Here is a 19,052-nt window from a genome sequence, read left to right as displayed (position 1 = left end):
AATATTTATACAAAAGGTTTTATTTTAAATGTATATTTATGTAGAATCAAAGTTTTAGAATTTCTGTTTGTAATAACTAGATGTGAAAATGCAATCTGAACTTAAATTGTTGTAATTAATAAATGCTTTGGAATACAGACCTATGGCTGGTCTCTTTTTAAAGACGATCCTCCGCAGATTTTTGACAGCGAAAAGGGAAGGGTAAAAAAAGTTATAGAAGTTTAATTTTACTGTAAAACAAATGTACTGTACTAAACATTTTCATACAAAGCCATATATCGAACCAAGGAGTGTTCCAAATTGTATTTTTAATTTTTCCAAAAGTTTATACCACAAAAATTTAAGTTCCTATGAGATTTTTGGTGCGTTTAAGTCCAAAAAGTTCATACTTCTCGGAAGTTGGTACTTACGAGGTGGAACTAAAGTCGTGTTTACAATGGCAGATGTGTTCAAGTCACTTTCGTCAGAGCAAGATGGCGGTGTACTTTCTCTTATTTACACAAAAATACTGCAAGGTTATGAAGAACAAAGAAATGTGCATCAGGCGTGCTTTGCTTTTTTATGTTTTTAATTAATTTATGAAGCTTTATCATTACATATTACATTGTTATATTATAATGCCCTCATATTTTGTGCAGGGGCACATGAACTCCACCACAATGTCGTAAATACGAGTGGGAAGCTCTGGATTTTCTTTAAGCCCCGATCTTTACGAGTTGTGGGTATGTCAGAGAGAAACATGGCGGAATACCACAATACCGAAAAAAAGTATTTAGCAGTGGCATTAAGCTAATTATATCAAAAATAGCCACCAGGTGACATGACAACCACAATTTTTTGACCTGTTCTCCTGTAACAAATATGTTTTTGGGGTGAGCTATCACTTTAAGAACTAGTCTGACCAGGTAGCAAATAGTTAGGTTAATCAGTCTTTCTTTTCTGATTCAAATTAGACCAATCTTCCTTTTATGTGACTTGAAAATGATGAAACGTCTTTAGACAACTAACTTGTAAGACCAGTCTAAGCAGTTGATGCAAAGGCCACTGGGCTTTAATGAACTAATGATATGTTTACCTATATTCTTCATACTATTTTGATAATGTTTCTTATTGTTTCTTGTAGTCACCTATCTATCTTGCTGCAGGCCATGTGAGTGGCTTCTGGCTTCACATCATTGCACAAGTTGTTTAGTCACCAGACAGGGCGTGGAGGAAATTAAGTGAAATGAGAAAGGGCAACTATGACATAGACTTCATAGTTGCCAGATCGTAGTGAGTGACAAATTATACACCTACTGAAAGAAAAAACAAACAAACAAACAATGTAATAATTTGTTAAACCAATCAGAGAGTAACATTCTTATTCGAGCGTGTGAGGTTTTGAATTTTCCGGCATATTATTGGCTGGCGGCGTGAGAGGGGCGGGGCTTCAACTCAAATCACTCACCGCTTGTGACTCCGAAGGCATGTAGTCTGTCTCTCTGTGAACCGTGAAACGGTTGGCATTTTTATGGAAACAAACGGCTGCCGTTAAATAACGAGGACATTTATAATTGTGTACGCTTTTTTTCTTTAGACTGCAGCACAGACGGGTTGTTCGTTTTTTTTTTAAGAGAGCCTCTCTAAAAGCATCCGAACCGAGACATACTCTTTCTTTAACGTATTACTAGTGAGCTTTTCTATTATGTGTATATGACGGTTTATTTAACAAGTATTTTACACTCGTACCGAATGAAATAGCCGTTCAAAGCGATAATAAAACGTCGGAGAAGATGTCAGAGAAGAGATACTCCAGCATGGATGAGTCCTCGCTCCGCAATCTGGTGAGTTCAGCTCCACAAATGTCACTTCTTTTTAGGTATAACAGATATAGCTTTAGCGTCACTTTGCTTTTGGACAAGATTCTATAATAATAATGCTAAAAACAACACTTGCTTCCTCTAGTGTTCACATCCGTATGATAAAACTGCTCGTGTAAACAATATTCGAACTCCAACACGTGCCATGTTGTAAAGTTGTTAAAAATTAACGAGATCCATTTGTAAAGTTTATTATAACTTTAGTTAATCATTAACAATAACAACGATGATGATACTGTTGCCAATTATAATTTATTTATTTTCTATTCCAAAATCTAAAATTTCATAAACGTTTGTTCATCTGCATGTTAAAAACAAACAAACTTGAATTCACGAGATTTTGAATTTACTTGGAGATATATAGTGAAAAACAGACTAGTAAAAAGCAGATTTATAAAATCTAGAATTAACAAATGATTTCGGTATCAGTCAGGTTTTATGTAAAAGCATTTCTAGTTGGCAGACATTATTCTAACAGATAAATAAATAAAAGTTACATTCTCAAAGATGTTAACAGCACATTGAAAAATATGATTAAAATGTTTACTCGCATGAGATGTCACATATCAGTGTTGAGAAAAAAGCTTTTAATAAATGGCCACTTTATGACCATTCATGTCATAGAGATGAGAGCGGTGAGTTCACTCAAAAATAGGGTTGGGTATCTTAACAAAATTTTCGATACCGATACCTTGACTTCGATACCGGTTCCTGAACGATACTTTTTTCGATACCAATTTTATGAAAGTTTTAACAATATAACATTACCAAAAAATTTTTTTCAGTTTGTTGACTTTTTTACATTCATATTTTGAGTCTGTAAAAAAGAACCAATGCTAAAGTTGTCTATGTTTTCTAATCATTTAACAACATGTATTCTTTACTTCAATGAGCTCATTGTTTCTGCCTTAACTTAATGCATTGTTTAACATTGAAACTGAATGAAAATCAATTGAAATGCATTACACGCAGTCACCTCTGATAACAGATCACTCTAAATTGTAATTTAGACACATGCATTTTCTGTAAAGTTGCTTTGAAACTATATGTATTGTGAAAAATGCTATACAAATAAATGTGAATTGAATTAAATATAGGCTACTGGGTTGCGGGATATATGCCTCGCGCTCAGCACACATGAAGCTTGCCGCAAAGCACTGGCAAAAGTAGCCTAATGATTGTGGATGTGTCGGGAAACAATAGCAAGGAGATATTTAAATTGTTTATTAATGAATAAGTGTTTACTGAGTGTGTTGGCTGCAAAGATGATTATGGCGATGCTGACTCGTCATTCCTCCAGTAAAGTTAGTGAACGCGCGCACGCCTATGGATTAGGTAATCAAACTATTTATTTCTAATTGTTTCGTTTAAAAGTAGACATATTTTGACCGTATATAGGACTATTTCTCATGTCTGTGAGGCAAGTATCGTATTTGTACTCAGAAGATGACGAAAGTCTTGCGCGTTTGGAATGACATGAGGGTGAGAAATTAATGACAGAATGTTAATTTTTTGGTGAACTAACCCTTTAATAGAATTATGTTTACATAATATAGCAATTTCAGCCAGTTCTCAAGGCATTTTACAAGCTGAACGTACACAATTTATATACTACTGACCCAACATAACAGCAGAGCATGAGTCAGCAGCGCAGTCTAGAATGATGGCACAGATCAGCACGTGTGTGATCCAGACCATCCAAATGAGTATGAGTGGAAAAATGAAATGTCCAAGACATAACAGAGCTTGAGTCAGTTTGTGCAATATGAGACTGAAACAGACGAAAAGAAACCAAACAGGTGTGAAACAGCAGGAGATAGTAAACAAACTACAATCATGCATCCAGGTGGATAGATGTCAGTATAAAGTCCTAAATGTTTGGGATGAATTAGAGTCAGCTAAACGCATACAAAATTGCACTATTTACGTTAAGACCCTTATATACTTCAAGCGTAATCGCAGTATGAACTAGTATATTTTGAACAAAATCAGGCCAAAAAAAGTTTGTTTGGAGATAGTTGGTAGTTTGAGACAGCTTGCCAAAGCGAACTTTCTGGAAAGATTTGTTCAGGCTGGTAAACCCCTTCGTACTACCATTGGTCTGTGGTGATGATGTAACAGGTGGGTGTGGCTCTGAGGCTCCGCCTTCTTTGACATGGAAATCTACTCCGGTTCATTTCTTCTGTTCAGCTCGTCGAGTTCGGACAAAAATGAAGTTGTAATTCTAATTGAAAGAGACACTGACACTGTTTTTTCATGCTTAATACTGTAAATCTGCTTGCTTTAAAATAAATCTATTGTATAATGTGGCATATAAATAAATGTGATGTGACTGGAGAGCTGAATTGCAGAGCATGTGCAAACATTTCCATGTCACTAACAGATGCTTTCTTAACTGCTGTTTTCAGTGATGTAATTTTTGCTGTTTATTTTGTTATTTAGAGGAAACTGAATTAATCCATATTCATCTAAACGTCACTCACAGTTGTGCGGATGGCGTCGAGATGTTTGCTAATAGTATACCACAGCTTGCATATTTCAAATTCTTTTTACCCCTAAGTGAATAATGAAATCTGTTGTATCTGTTCCAAGTGAACAGCAACCAAAGCAACACCTACGAAGTACACTGGAGTCTTGAAAAAAATGACATCTGACTGGTTTCTGTTGAGTCAGTTCAGTGGCTGTCCTGACTAAGATGGTGCCCTAGGCGAGATATGAGGTTCTTGGAAGGGAACAAATCATTTCCAATGAAAGTAGTGCGTCAAACGGAGAGGAGTTGTGTAAAAAGATGGGAATGGGAATGTGGGAGCAGCGTTAGAAATTACAACTGCCTGTGTCGCCTATGCCAATATCCGACACTAGAGAGACATTTACATACAATGTAAAAGTCTACAAAATTGGTAATTTAGATCGAGAATGGACTCAAGAATATGAGAAAGAGGTTAACTAAATATGCCACTGCACATTCAAGCAATTTAATTTGAATGGAGATTAAAATCTATATGAGAGGTTTGTTAGTACTTTGATAAGTGCTTCAGGTGTTTCACAGACCAAATTGCCTTGGAGGTGTGTCTATTACAACAACAACAACAACAACAACAAAAATCGTTAAATTACTTGCAGTGTGATAATGTGACATGTTGTCAGGATTGTTCCTAATAGAAAATTCCCAATAAAAGACAGCATCATGAACTCCTAAAGAACTGAATAGCCTAATCAATTCTGTGATTCGAGTCATGAGCTTCATAAAGCTAAATTGTAAGGCATGGGTTAAACCGTCAATGCAAAAAAGTGTTTTGGACTCATAACAGTAACACAAGTGTTTTGGACTCATAACAGTAACACAAGTGTTTTGGACTCATAACAGTAACACAAAGCACAAAACCTACATTCAGAGCAATAGGGAAAAATAAATACTATCCGTTTTTTCCCACCCTTAAATCAGGTCATACCAGCATGAGGCGGTTAGGCTAATTTAACTACCACTAGGTGGTACACAGTTTTTTGGTGGTTGTTAGGTCTCAAGCTTATCCATCTTGGTGGGCTGCCAGCTGTAACGAAAGTTATAAAAGTCTACAAAGTTAAGCTTGGCTCCACCAGATTTTAGTGCGTATATGCCAAATATCATCCAAAAATGACAAGCCTCGACCTGATAGAAATTGTAAAATAGGGATGTCAATACAAGTAGTTTGGTATCAAGTCAATAATCAATTTGTAAAAAGAATGAATTTAATTCAATACCCTAGTGCTGTCTGATTGACAGGCCGTATAAGTGTATGGGAGGAACATGCGCTATATGAAAATCTCTTGCTCTAATAACATGTGAATAGTAAAATGGGCATTTTGACCAAGTTTGACGTGTTATTAATGTAAACAGTCAGTCTGTTTTAAAATGGAAAGTATGTCATTGATCACCCTCAAGTTGTTCCAAACCTGTATAAGTTTCTTTCTTCGGCTGAACACAAAAGAAGATTCTTGAAGAATATGGGTAACCAAACAGTTGATATTCCCCATTGACTTCCATTAATTTTCTTTCTTCCATACCATGGAAGTCAATGGGGATCATACCCTTATTCTTCAAAATATCTTCTTGAGGGTGATGACAACATTTTCATTTTTGGATGAACTATCCCTTTAAGTTGGTGGAATGTAAATAGGACGTGTATGCTAAATGGAAAACCACTCACCGCTCCTCTTAAGTTCCTCATAATTACTTATAAAAATGAATTCCTAAAAAACTGAATCAGCTACATGGGCATTGTTTTAACTTATTTTGCTCACTGTCATGCATATATATTTAGCCTAATTTAAGAATGTTTACATTTTGATATTGATGTTAAATACTTAAATGTTGGTATTGTGACGGTCTTTTTGTAACTGGTTTTAGCTGTATATCCACTTAAAGGATTCATTCAACTGCTAAAAGTGTTGTGGGAGCAGGTGTGTCCTACTGTGCAAAAACTTCTCAAGATTTTCTTGTATTCTGAAATTATAACAAATGCTAAACAAATGTAATTGAACCTTCATGTGTAGTTTTGAACTGAAGGGAGATAGAAAGTAGATTGCCTCTATTGTCCTAACACTTCCCCCAAATCTCCCCCTTTAAATATTTTCCACTCTCCTCTCTTCAGAATGTTTGGATGTCATTGAGACGCGATTCCACAGAGGTCAGAAGTGTCACAGACCCTCATGGGTCGTGGAAAATGTTGAGGTTTCTCCAACTTGTTGACTATGGGGATTATTTTTAGTTGTTAGAGAAACACGTGCACAATTTTGTGTATAGTATAAACACGAAATAAAAGGAGCATTTTGTTCAAGATTGTGAAGTTTCAATTAGTTTTTCATTAGATGTTTATTTGCCTTGATAGTTGTTCTCTTAAACTTGGATGAAGGCATTTCCTGATAACATCCCAAAGGATTATATAATCGGTTTCTGTTTATGTAGAACTTGGAGGTTGAACAGAATTGTCATTCAAGTCTGATAAACTGTAGTGTGAATCTTTTTTTTTCCATTGACCTTTACATTTGTTATTTTTTACTAAAGCATTAAAATGAATATAAATCTCCATAATCCAAAAATTTAGGACTTGATCAGATTAGTAAAGTCTCAATATAATAGGCTAAATTTTTGTCATTGTTTTGTTTAAGTCATGCCCTGTCTAGAATGACAACTCATTGCTGGAGGTCGCCAAGAGTATTTGTCAGCCATAGTAGTGGATGCCCTGATGTCACAATTGGCACACATTTTCTTTGGCTATAAATTGGTGTAGATCATTTGTGTAAATTAAAAGGGTTTGTTCACACAAAAAAATAAAATTCTATTCATTTACTCACCCTCGTGTCGTTTGAAAGTCCACACAACCAAAACTCTGTTTCAAAAAGTTTGGCTGAGCTTATGTTCAAATTCCACCTGTTGTCAATAATTTTATCCCTTAAAACTCATTTTTGATCACCGAAATTACATATTTAAACGTTTTTTTCCTTGTAATTTTTGTCTTTATGCCTTAAAATAGTTTTAATGTAACTCTACACCCTTGCCTCATATAGTATACGCGGTTCTATGAATATGCAAATGAGCCCCGCCTCCTCACTCACTCAGCTCAGAGATCCACTCGTTGACGATCACACGTTAATCTGATTGGTTACAAGGTCGTTTGTGACGTCAGAAACAACCGTGTTTTTGAGACTGTCTTTGGTTCACTTCAGTTTTAAGGAGAAAATACTCAGCAATGTTGTCGACTTTGAATTTACACATGGTTTGTCTTAAAGCATATTAAAAACACCACATAGACATATAAACAACTTTAAAAGCTTGACTTTTACCACAGGGGAACTTTAACATATTTTATGTGCTCTGTTGATGTGTGTTGTTGAACAATGTTTAACTGTTCATCATATAAAGCGATCATGTCTCTTCAGAAGAATTGGATTAAACCACTCAATACTCATGAATGAGATTTATGGTCTCTTAATGAACAAGTTTTGGTTTGGTATACATTCAATAGGGATAGAAATTTCAGGTTTTATTAAAAAGATCTTAATTTATTTAAAAGCTGAACAAAAGTCCTAAAGGTTTTAAATGAAGAATGACTTAAGAATGAGTAATTGATGACAGAGTTTTCATTTTTGAGTGAACTAGCGCTTAAAACTTTGCCTTAAGGAAAATTCCACCTCACATCGCGATCAGTCACTGTCACTTATTAAAAACAAATGGCTTTTGCTGAACAGACCTTTGGAAAGAACACTCGGATCAGGGTGGATCTTTCTTTTTCACGTCCTGACTGTGGTGGATGGTGTGTTTATATGATTGATGTTGTCATGTGACTTGACATCTGCTGCCTGTGACTGCTCAGGTGCTGGATGAGATAATGCAGGAAGTTTGAATAAGGTTGCGGGAACAGGATGGGAAGTATCGGCCAGGAAAGTCAGGATATGATTTTCTGAGCAGTTGCACATTTCTATGATACGTTTATGAAGGTATTTCTGAGCAGTCTGCTCATGGGGACCAATGATTTGGTTTAGCTGGTAGTTTCCCCAAACCTTCCTTGCGCACTGTGCCCCGTCTGCCATTGTTCAGCCAAACAGATAGTCCTACCCCAAACTTGATATTTTTGAGTCTTTAACATCAGCGCTAGTGAACTCTGCAATCCCCTGCCACCAGCCAGCACCCCATAACATCCTTTTTTTTTTTTTTTAGCTACAAAGAAAATAAAACTCCACAGAAACATCTTATAGTGATGTTGTTTTTGTCGTTGGAATTGCTTAGATAGGACTAATTGTTTTATTCTTTTTGTAATAGTATATAGACAATGTATCCATAGATATAACAATGTATCCATTCACCATATATTATCTAAACCTTCTTGTAGTTGTTATTTTTCAGTAGTAAATCTTTATTTCAGCCAATATTTAAAAAAAATTGATGGCACAAAAATTGGTAAGTCCAGCAATTAATTTTTTCCTTGGAGTTTCTCATTGCTGTAGCCTAGCTAGTACTTCGTAAATGTGATTTTGTGTTCTTTGATCTCTGACCCTGAAAATGACCTTAAATCCACCAATCAGTTCCTAAATAGATACTTATGATTAGTCACCTTCACATATAGTCGACTAATCATCACAATTTTAAACTACTAGTCAGTTTAAAAATAAAAGTTATTTTGTTCAACCCTATATTAGGTCAAATGATCCAAACTATTTATAGGCTAAATAAAGAGGACTTAACTTGTTTTGGTTGAGGGTTTTACATGTGGAAACAGCTCTTCTGTCTGAAAATGTACTTCGAAAAGCTTCTTTTACCTCAAATGTACCACAAATGTCAGAAAAACTTACATGTGTGTGCTATTATTACGTGTGTGTGTGTGTAACTATTATTGTAAAAGGGGGCATTAAGTATATTTTCAGAATTTGGCATTGGAAAAGATAATCCCACATTTAATGACTACCTTAATACCAAAAACACTATTAAGACTGTTTGAATAACCTAAATGAAATTGAATTTCCTTTGGAATGGTTTCAGGAAGTAACATCTAGGAAATTGAAATGTTTATGAAGGGTCTCATTGAGATAGTAAGTGTTCCAGGTCATTGCTCATCTTCCTGAATGTGTGTCACTAAAACACTCATTATCTAGCTCTCCTTCTTTTCCCCTCACCGCTCTCATTTAGCCCGCATCACAGTCCAGAGGCGGGGCTACGAGGCCTGAGTCCTATTATGGGCATACTCACTCTGAGCCTGGAATGAACTGCTGATTCACATCTCTGTCTCTGTGTCTCTCTCTCTCTCTCTCTCTCTCTCTCTCTCTCTCTCTCTCTCTCTCTCTCACACTCTCTCTCTCACACTCTCACACACACACACACACACTGCTTTTTGCATTTATTTCCATCACCAAGATCGATGGAAAATTGAAAGTTTCCATCAGTCTTACCTTCATTTCCCAGGGACAAAGTTTTCCAAATGAAGTGAAACTGTAGTATTATTGGATTATCAATTATTATGAATAGGTTGACCCATAACTGTACTGTTTAGAAACACTTAAGCAGTTAATATTGATAAACTTTTTTCCACATGGTGGTGTCACAATCACCCCCCCCCCCCCCCCCCCACATTTGATAATTTATTTTGATTTCCTTGCTATATGTGCATAGGGATGCAACGATTACAGATTTTGTAAGTACGATTATTGTCTGAGAAATAATCACGATTTAACGATTATCACGATTATTATGCATCAATTAATTTCACAACACTATATGTATAATATCACATGAACACTCAACACTAGATTTTCATGTGTTATTTGGCACAACACAGTACAAAATTATAAAATGACAAACGATAATCAATCTCTTCCTTTGGAATTAAAGAGAAGTGCTTTGTAAACATCCAGCATTTTTCTTTTAAAATAACAAATTAAGTCAATGGCTGCAGGGCTCTTTGATTGAAATAGATCACAAAATGATTAAGTGTTTAGTTTGTTCTAAATTTATTTTCAACCTGAGGTAGAAAACTTGATAACATGAAAACAATATCTTGTTGGTATTTGACTTAAAAACAAATAAAGGGATAATAAATCCCAATGAAAATAAGAATAAACAAAGTATTTGGCTCTATTGAATTAAATGTAAGCTAAATATTAACTATGTATTTCTTTTAAAAGAAAACAAATATAGTCCACATGTTATCCACTCCAATATTATTGTACTTATTTTAATACTCTTTTTTAAATTATTAATCCAAATTTTACATGTGCCTTTAGAAAATCATCTATTATAATCTCATTATTTTGGTTTGTTTGTTTGAAGTTTAAGTAAAAATTATAGAAAGAAACTGAGAACATCTCTCATGTAGTGTTATTAATAACTGAAATGCAGTTAATTGGTAGTCCTAGAAGTATACACGGCCCTGATCTTATGTTAGTGTTTTACACCGGGCATATTAAAACTACAAAACCTAACATTTACAGGAGAAAGCAATAGGATATTAAGTTAAATGTTCACTGACTGAAACTCTTGAGAGCACGTCACATTCTGTTTTCCACAGACTTGGGTAACCAAAACATTCCGCTGTTTTTTGGTTGTTGTTTTTTTACGTTGCACTGAAAGCTGAAAGTTGCACGCCAGGTTCTCCTTTTTCCAAAGCGCTAGGGCGGTTGCGCTCCGGAGGCGTCTGTCGTTGCTGTGTTGGTTCTTGTCACTTGACCTAAGGTGCGCTTGCGGCATTTTGAAAAGTAGAGATGTTTTTATCTCGATGCGGCGCGCACGCGCTTGGAAAAAACGAGCGCGCCGCTTCCCTTATGAGCGCGCATGCCGCACGCTTACATTTGAAATAACGAACTTGAGCGCGCAAAAGACGCGATCTGTGAACAGGCCCTTAAGGCGTTTTTTCGGTGGGAATAGAGCGTCGCTGCTAGTCCCTCTGCCATAGTGGTTGACGAGCACGGCATTAAGCTGGTGCACCGCTGGTGTAACCTTGTTTTCGTTTGGTGCAAAAGTTCCGTTCCGTGCAGAACACTCGGTGTAGCATAGTCTTTACGATTAATTAACCGTGACGTTTTAAAGCGCGGTTAATTGTGAAATCCGGTAATCGCTGCATCCCTATATGTGCACTAGAGTTGTAATTACTACCAACCAGTATGGCCGCATTTACACCGCAGATCTTGATGCCAAATTACAATTTGTTGACTATATCAGATTTTTTTTGACAACCTACTTACATCTTCTTTTAAAAGTAACCCATATCCGGTATCTCTATTCACACAAAACACTTGGCGAAACAACCCAAGACATATTGACATGGAAAACCTTAGGTCGAAAAGTAAGTAAAAACAGCAATTTGTTGCAAAAATTTGCAATTGATGCATACAAAATGATAATACATGCCTTTGCTTTCCGCACCATCTTTAAAGGTCAACAAAACATTGGGTAGAGCCTTCGTCCTCCATTGAGCCATTAAAAAGAGTCATGTGATCACGGTTGTTGTCTACCGCGTAATGTAAATACAACCTAATGCCAGATTCAGACTACACAATATTACGAAAGTCACTGTGTCAGGTTATGTGATTTTGACTCCTAAATTCGTATTGTGTCATGGACACGAAACATGTCAGACTACACGTTGCTTCCCGACCAATGATTGCTTGACCTCTTTTACGCCATGCGTGATGTCATAGAGAAGGTGGAAATAGCGCTAATAATGCTAATTCCATTCCTCACTGAGTTGTTGAAGCACCTCCGCTGTCGTTCGCCAGCATTTATCTTTTTTACTCTGTCATGGTAGTCCTTCGAGGAATAATTCCGCCTAGCAGCACCAATACCATCGTCTCTCTCTCGTTTCACCATGTTTAAAAGCTGTGTACGGAAGAGCTTCTACTCCCCTATTGGTCAACATCAGTGAACTCGTTGTGGAAGAGCGAACATGCTAAACATGCTAGTCTTTCTGTCGTTACATCGTGAAGCGTCACAGATGCGGCGTCGGTTGTCATCCACTACGAGATGAAACGTTTGATTCTTGGGTCCACGACACCCTACGTCTAAAAGATCGTGCCAAAATCGGGCTGATATCGTGCAGTCTGAAGTCGGCATAAGTGATATCCAAGTATTTTGGCCAAATGCTTACCTTTGAGTGACTGGATCGTGCTTGTCATCTCCAAGACATGTTGGATCGCGATTACACCTGTAGCTGCCACTGTTCACCAGTACTCGGACCACCTGAGAGGATTGTTAATACCAGATGTGAATGCGCTCATCCTTGCATGATGCTTTGCGTTTCCATCTGTTTTCATAGTCAGGGAATACTCGGTATAACTCTGCAGCGCGCATGCTTTGGCAATACCAAAAGCAAGTGTCATGAATATTTGTACGCTGCAACTGAACTTCCAAACAGCTGCTTTTGCATCTGTTTCTCCATGCCGTCATCACCTTTCCTTCCAACTTGGTAAAATATTGAAAGAAATGAAAATGAGAGACAAGAATGACGATATACTTTCCTTTACCAACCTATTTTCCAATAGGGAAAAATCAGACTTGGATTCACTACTGCTCAGAGAAGATTAATACAGGGACTTTCTGTGCTATGATCACAGTACTTTTGGCATCATATGCAACCAAGATTATTTTTCAGACTCTGTGACATAATTAACTGTAATAGATATAATAGCGTAATGACCAAATATAGAATACACACCCTCATGTCACTACAAACTAAGACTTTCTTTTGTGGAAAACAATGAGAGAAAACATTGCATGTTCATTAACTGAAAAATTGAAATTATGCTTTTAAGTTTTTACTCTGCAAGATTTCAGGGCTAATTTAGGTTATTAAATTCTAGCTCGCCTCTCAATCTGAACTAATGACTATGACCACTTAAAATGAAAGTAGTTTAATGTTTAAAATGACCACATAAGTTTAATAGTAGATTATTTGGCCTTATTTGGTGTTAGTTGGCCCTGAAGAAGACCACTTGTAGGTCGAAACATGTTGGCTAGTGACTTTTTATAATGAAATAAGCCATATTTAATAAGGCTTTTTAACCTTCTCCTTCTCCTCATTATCTACTTATTGAGTGCCTGGGACCTGCATATTGTTTCAGTAGATTATTTAATGTTGATTCATATGGTTCTGTTTGTTTTAAATTATGAAGCGTTCACAAAATATGCCACTCAAAAGCATTGTCATTCTTCACAAAAGGCTTTTAATATGGACGTATTGATAAGACATAGGAAGTCAAATCCACCAAACACACTTGTTTCCTACTGATGATAAACCATTGCCATTTACACTCCATGAGTTCTTTACTGGTGACTTTTTAAACCGGATGTACAGTAACATCCATGCATCCTTACCGAACCAAGCTTAAAAGTAAAAGTGAAAAGATGCCCAACCCAATGTTAGAGGTTTATACACCAGTGTGAAAATGTCCTCTCGGTGACATCCTTAATTTGGGTAAAGATTTTCTAGCACATGACAAGGTATTGTGCATGTGCCGAATCCCTCTGTATAGGAAACGTACTGAAGAGAATTACCAATTGGCACTGGAATAATTTCAGAACAGCAGCATGCATGTTTCCAACATTTTATTCTGCAAATATGCCTCTGTTGTAGAGCATTCACAGATTATACTGATTGGATGCCGTTGCTCTAGAGTGATTATAGAGCCCTTATTATTCACTGACTGTACAGGTGACCTGCTTTTGTGTCTTCATCTGGACATTCCAGGTCATGTTCTCTCAATTAGTCAAGTCACCTTAATTTATATAGCGTTTTTAACAATATAGATTGTTTCAAAGCAACTTTACAGTGATAATAGGAAATTACAGTAACGGATTGTTTTGGCTTTACAGCAGCTCTAGAATAAAGTTATTGTCCAGCTAAAGTTAGTTTTGATTGATTCACTTCCGTCGCAACGATCATTAGTTATTAACTTAGGGGCCGCTAACACGACACCGTTCTAACAGAAAACACTCAACGTGCTCCGGCCGCTCATTCACACAAAACAGTGCCTGGTGGCTCGAGAACGCAAACCATGAAATAGATTCCAAGGTACAAGCCTTGACATTTAAAAAAAAAAAGAAAGGTTATCTCTGAACGCAGACGGCGTATGCACGTGTTTAGTCTATTGGAATGCATGTTTGAATATATATATATATATATATGTGTGCAGGCCTGTAGTCCTTCTTTACAAACCAACCCTCAACAAACTACTTGTCTGGCCTTAATATATAATAAATAATTATTTATCGCTTCCATGTGAAGCCATGTGAACCGGAATTATCCCGACAACGTTTTAACTGTACAGAGGTAAAGTGAAGGAGGCCTTCACAGGGGAGAGACCAGTGACACTTCAGGACTGCGTTGTCGTCGTGTCCAGGAGCAGGTCCTTCATCAGATCCGGATACGGCCTGGATCCGGCGGATTGCTGTAAACCTCGAGATAAACAGAGAGACTAATATTAACGAATAAGCCATCCTTCTTATGATGTAACAAGTACATCAGGATTTATGGGAAGTGTTCCCGGTTCCGGCTGATCTAATCTATGCAGCCTAACATTGAATTATAGAAGTCTACAATGTGTTATGTGTAAGCTAGGTTTATGTTATTAGTCTAGATTTGAACCATAGACTGTAAAAAAAGATGGACGACGCCCCTTCGCTCTCTTCCATTGGCGAGAAGTGAAGCTGACATGTTGGGACTTGAGTCTGCGCAGTTGCGATTTCGGGACCAGACATGCGAAGTAGTGAGCAGGAAGCTAAAGCCACGAGATCAACGCCCCGCCCCCACACTCGCTGAATCAATCGCAAGCACACGCCCAGGGTCCGAAATTAACACCCGCCAAGCGCCAAATGCGGGTAGATTTTCCGCTTGGCGAGTAAATCTCAAAAGGCTATCCGCCACACCTGCGGGTGAATGTTCCAGATATCCCAAGTCTCCCGCATATTGATAGCGGCTCCCTGATGCCCGCAAATTAGTTCATATCTCCCGGAATCTAGAGCGAGCGAAAAAGAGCGCGCACATACTGAGCTCCAAACCGTGTAGCGCGCGCACCGCAGAGAGGGAGAGAGCGCGAGATAGGGGTGCACCGAAATTTCGGCCGCCGAAAATGTTCAGCCGAAAATGGCATTACCGGTTTCGGGCCGAAATAAAAAAAAAAACAGCCGAAAACGTAAACCGAAAATTAATGTCACCCGCCCCTCCCATCCGTGCACAAGCGCTTAGGTTTCACTCACGGTCAAGCTGTTATCACGCGTCTGCCTATCAAAGATAGGGTTGTCTACCGCATATTGATAGCGGCTCCCTGATGCCCGCAAATTAGTTCAAATCTCCCGGAAGTGCGAGCGAGCAAGAGCTCATGCTCCAAACCGTGTAGCGCGCGCACGCCAGACAGAGAGAGAACGAGAGACCTTGCGTGTGTGTGCTAGTGTGCCACATGAAGCGCATGTAAGACCCCCAGTCCAATTTTCTGTGTATAGCAGTTACCGATACATCAAAATTTGCGTAGCACTGCACAACTGTGTTTCCTAAGGCTACATAGGCTTACATGTTGTTTACAGTTTGAGTTTGGATTAAGTTCTAGTGCTGTTTTTGCACTGTTGTTTTGCATTGTTTTGCACAGATATTTAAAATGTAAGTAAAAAATTGTTTACATGCAGCAACAGAATAGAGACCCACTGCCATTCTGTGATTTTGTGTGCAGTTATTCAGATAATTGTGGATCGTTTTGCACAACTGTTAAAAAACTATTTTATTTGATGGAACATAAAACTTGAAGAATAATATTATTTGGTATTATTATTTATATTTATTGTTAAAAATATTTTAGGTTTTGTACTGTGTGTATGTGTATATATATATATATATATATATATATATATATTAGACCCCTTTTCAGTTGGTAAACATGGTGACGTTTTTCTGTGGGCGGAGCTTAGGTGGTTGCAGAACGATCCCTCTGGCCGCTTCCCTAACGTTAGTTTGCAAGTTTTGTTAGCTTGTTTTTTAACAATGACTGGAGAAAATCCGATTTTATCTTAATGTGCAAGGTCACTCACTGTCCAGGCCCGCGATTGTTATTTGCAAAAGTTAATTTCAACAGACGGAACCAGATTGGCTGACCCGTACACGCTCAGGCAATGGATGGACGATCTGACAGGATTAACGTTAACGCTAGGCTCAGTCCTACACCTATCCGATAGAGAAACCGAGCGTAAAGACATACTGGGGTCATATAAATCTTTAGATGCCTATAACTATGTGATGAATCATGGTCATGTACAAGACTTGTGTGGTACGAACCGCAGTTCTGCCTAGCCAGCGCCAAGAAGACGTCAATGTAAAGAGTGACATTACGGTGCAATTTTAATGATGTGAATATTTTCTAGAAATAAAAATTCCAGATACAGCATATTCATTTTTCATTGATTCTTGCATCCAACAACACAACAAGATGACATTTAATAATGATAGTAATTTAAGCTCCTTATTATGTAGCCGAATCTGTGCTGGTTTGTATTGGCCGCCTGCAGTTTTCCCTTTGTTTTGCCTCCAGCTAGCGCCGTGACGTAATTGTGACGTCGGCTCGAAATTGGTCTATAAGTTTTTAAAAGAAGCCGTTTTCGGCCAAGTGCATCCTACATTTTCGGTTTCGGCCCAGAATTTTCATTTCGGTGCATCACTAGCGAGAGACCTTGCGTGTGTGTGCATCTGTGAACCTTCACACCTAAAATAGACCAACACTAAATATATATTTTTTTAACTTAGCCTAAATAATTAACAAATTAAGATGACAAAAAGAAAACACTGAATCAGTTCGAAGCTTTGAAAAAACTGCTTTTTTTTTATCAGACTACGTTTTCTACGGCGTTATTTTTTAGTCAAAAGTTATGAGCGTGTAAGACATGCTCACGAGCACATTGTTATTTCACACGCGCAAAAATGAACCTTCAGCTGGCATGATAAAAGTACTCGCGCACAAATTCAACAACCGAGAGGTGTACAGGTAGCTGCGAGCGAGCGCCTGGCATACTCTCATAGGTTAACTCTGCTTGTACAGTGGATTCCTGCTCGCGCGCAGCGGGCTTCTGCTCGCGGAGTGCTGTTTTGCTCGCGCAGTGGATTCCTGCTCGCTCAGCTGATTTCTGCTCCCTCGAGTCTACATGACTTTTGACAATTTGGGGGCGGAACCAAGGAGGGCACTGACCCTCTTATGATTGGTCACTTTCATCGTAATCACAACCTCAGGGACATCTTTGTACTTTGATTGACAGCTCTCATTACAGGAAGCACGGAGTCAAAGTATCTGACGGAGTTTTTTTATTTTTATTGAAATATCAAGATTTACAGACAAACATGGCTGCATAACTTCCTTTTCTTTAGAATAGGATACAAGGACAATATAGTCAGAGGGAGCAGCTCTTAATACAAGAATATAAATGTAGTCTTAGTACAAAAATAAGGATATTTGTAAGCAAAATAAACATTTTAATAAATAAACGGTAAGGAATTATAATATAACATAAGGGGAGAAACATGACATAAGGGGAGAATTCAGTCTTTGTTCATCCATTTATCTTAGTTGGGAAGTGTTTTAGGGTATCATATATTTTTTGTGCTTTAGGACCTTTCAAAGTTTTTAAGGATTTTATATACAGTTTAAATTCATTTAAAAAAAAAAAAACTAAAAAAAAAAAAAACTCCGTCAGATCCTTTGACTCTGACTTCCTGTAATGAGAGCTGTCCATCAAGGTACAAAGATGTCCCTGTGGTGGCGATTACGATGAAAGTGACCAATCATAAGAGGGTCAGTGCCCTCCTTGGTTCCGCCCCCAAATTGTCAAAAGTCATGTAGACTCGAAGGAGCAGAAATCAGCTGAGCGAGCAGGAATCCACTGTACAAGCAGAGTTAACCTATGAGAGTATGCCAGGCGCTCGTTCGCAGCTACCTGTACACCTCTGGGTTGTTGAATTTGTGCGCGAGTACCTTTATCATGCCAGCTGAAGGTTCATTTTTGCGCGTGTGAAATAACATAATGTGCTCGTGAGCATGTCTTACACGCTCATAACTTTTGACTAAAAAATAACGCCATAGTTTTCTTCGTCAAATAAAAATAGCAGGCCTACCTCAATCCACAGCTTGTCTAGTTTTTACTTTAAAAAAAATAACTTGTCTACATGATGTGGGGTTAGTCTGGGTCTCCGATGGCACAGATGTCCCGGGAATACAGAAATAACTAGAGTGGCCAACTTCGGGAAGCGCCTTTAATTTGCTTGTGGGTGTTTGCTTCGCCAGTGATATTGCATTGTACTTGTACTACTGCTGTATTTTAATACCGCGTAGCATATTTAGCATGTAACTTCATCGCTCTTTCTGTCTAAATGGTCCCACAGTAGCTACTTCTTTTCACTCGCTGCTCAGTGAAATATGTCTTTAGGCATGTGTGGTTGTCGACGCGCCCCGTGATTTAACAAATATAGGCTATATACTGTTTTTTTTTTACTTTTAAACCGTTTAACTGATAGTATTAATAGGTCAAATGTTTTACTTTCGGTAAAGTATCTGATAGTTTTACAAAACCTTCAAATGTACTGTTATGAGCACTAGTTCCACCCTCACATCTTCCATGTCTTACTATTTGTTGCTCTGTTTTGACTTCTATGTAGTCTTATTCATTAAACATAATACCTTATCTCAATTAAATGTACT

The 19,052-nt window shown here is 37.7% G+C and overlaps 1 protein-coding gene across 3 annotated transcripts in view; it reads left to right on the top strand.

Moving 5' to 3' along the window:
- Positions 1-1,255: 1,255 nt before the first annotated feature.
- Positions 1,256-19,052, top strand: part of smtnb (smoothelin b) — an 86,771-nt gene continuing 68,974 nt past the window's right edge. For 2 of the 3 annotated variants that reach the window (XM_077206783.1, XM_077206784.1), the window contains exon 1: positions 1,469-1,823. In XM_077206783.1, the coding sequence (XP_077062898.1) occupies positions 1,773-1,823 (51 nt within the window). In that variant the 5' untranslated portion in view covers positions 1,469-1,772. Of the gene's footprint in view, positions 1,824-19,052 lie in introns of all 3 variants that reach the window. The other variant, XM_077206785.1, reaches the window with a different exon arrangement.

The sequence above is a fragment of the Siphateles boraxobius genome, unplaced genomic scaffold (genome assembly GCF_051911475.1).
Source record: "Siphateles boraxobius isolate OS27281-9 unplaced genomic scaffold, OSU_SipBor_1 56, whole genome shotgun sequence".
In the NCBI taxonomy this organism is placed as follows: domain Eukaryota; kingdom Metazoa; phylum Chordata; class Actinopteri; order Cypriniformes; family Leuciscidae; genus Siphateles; species Siphateles boraxobius.
The sequence above is the reverse complement of the archived record's forward strand: the minus strand, read 5'-3'. Positions and strand labels throughout refer to the sequence as shown.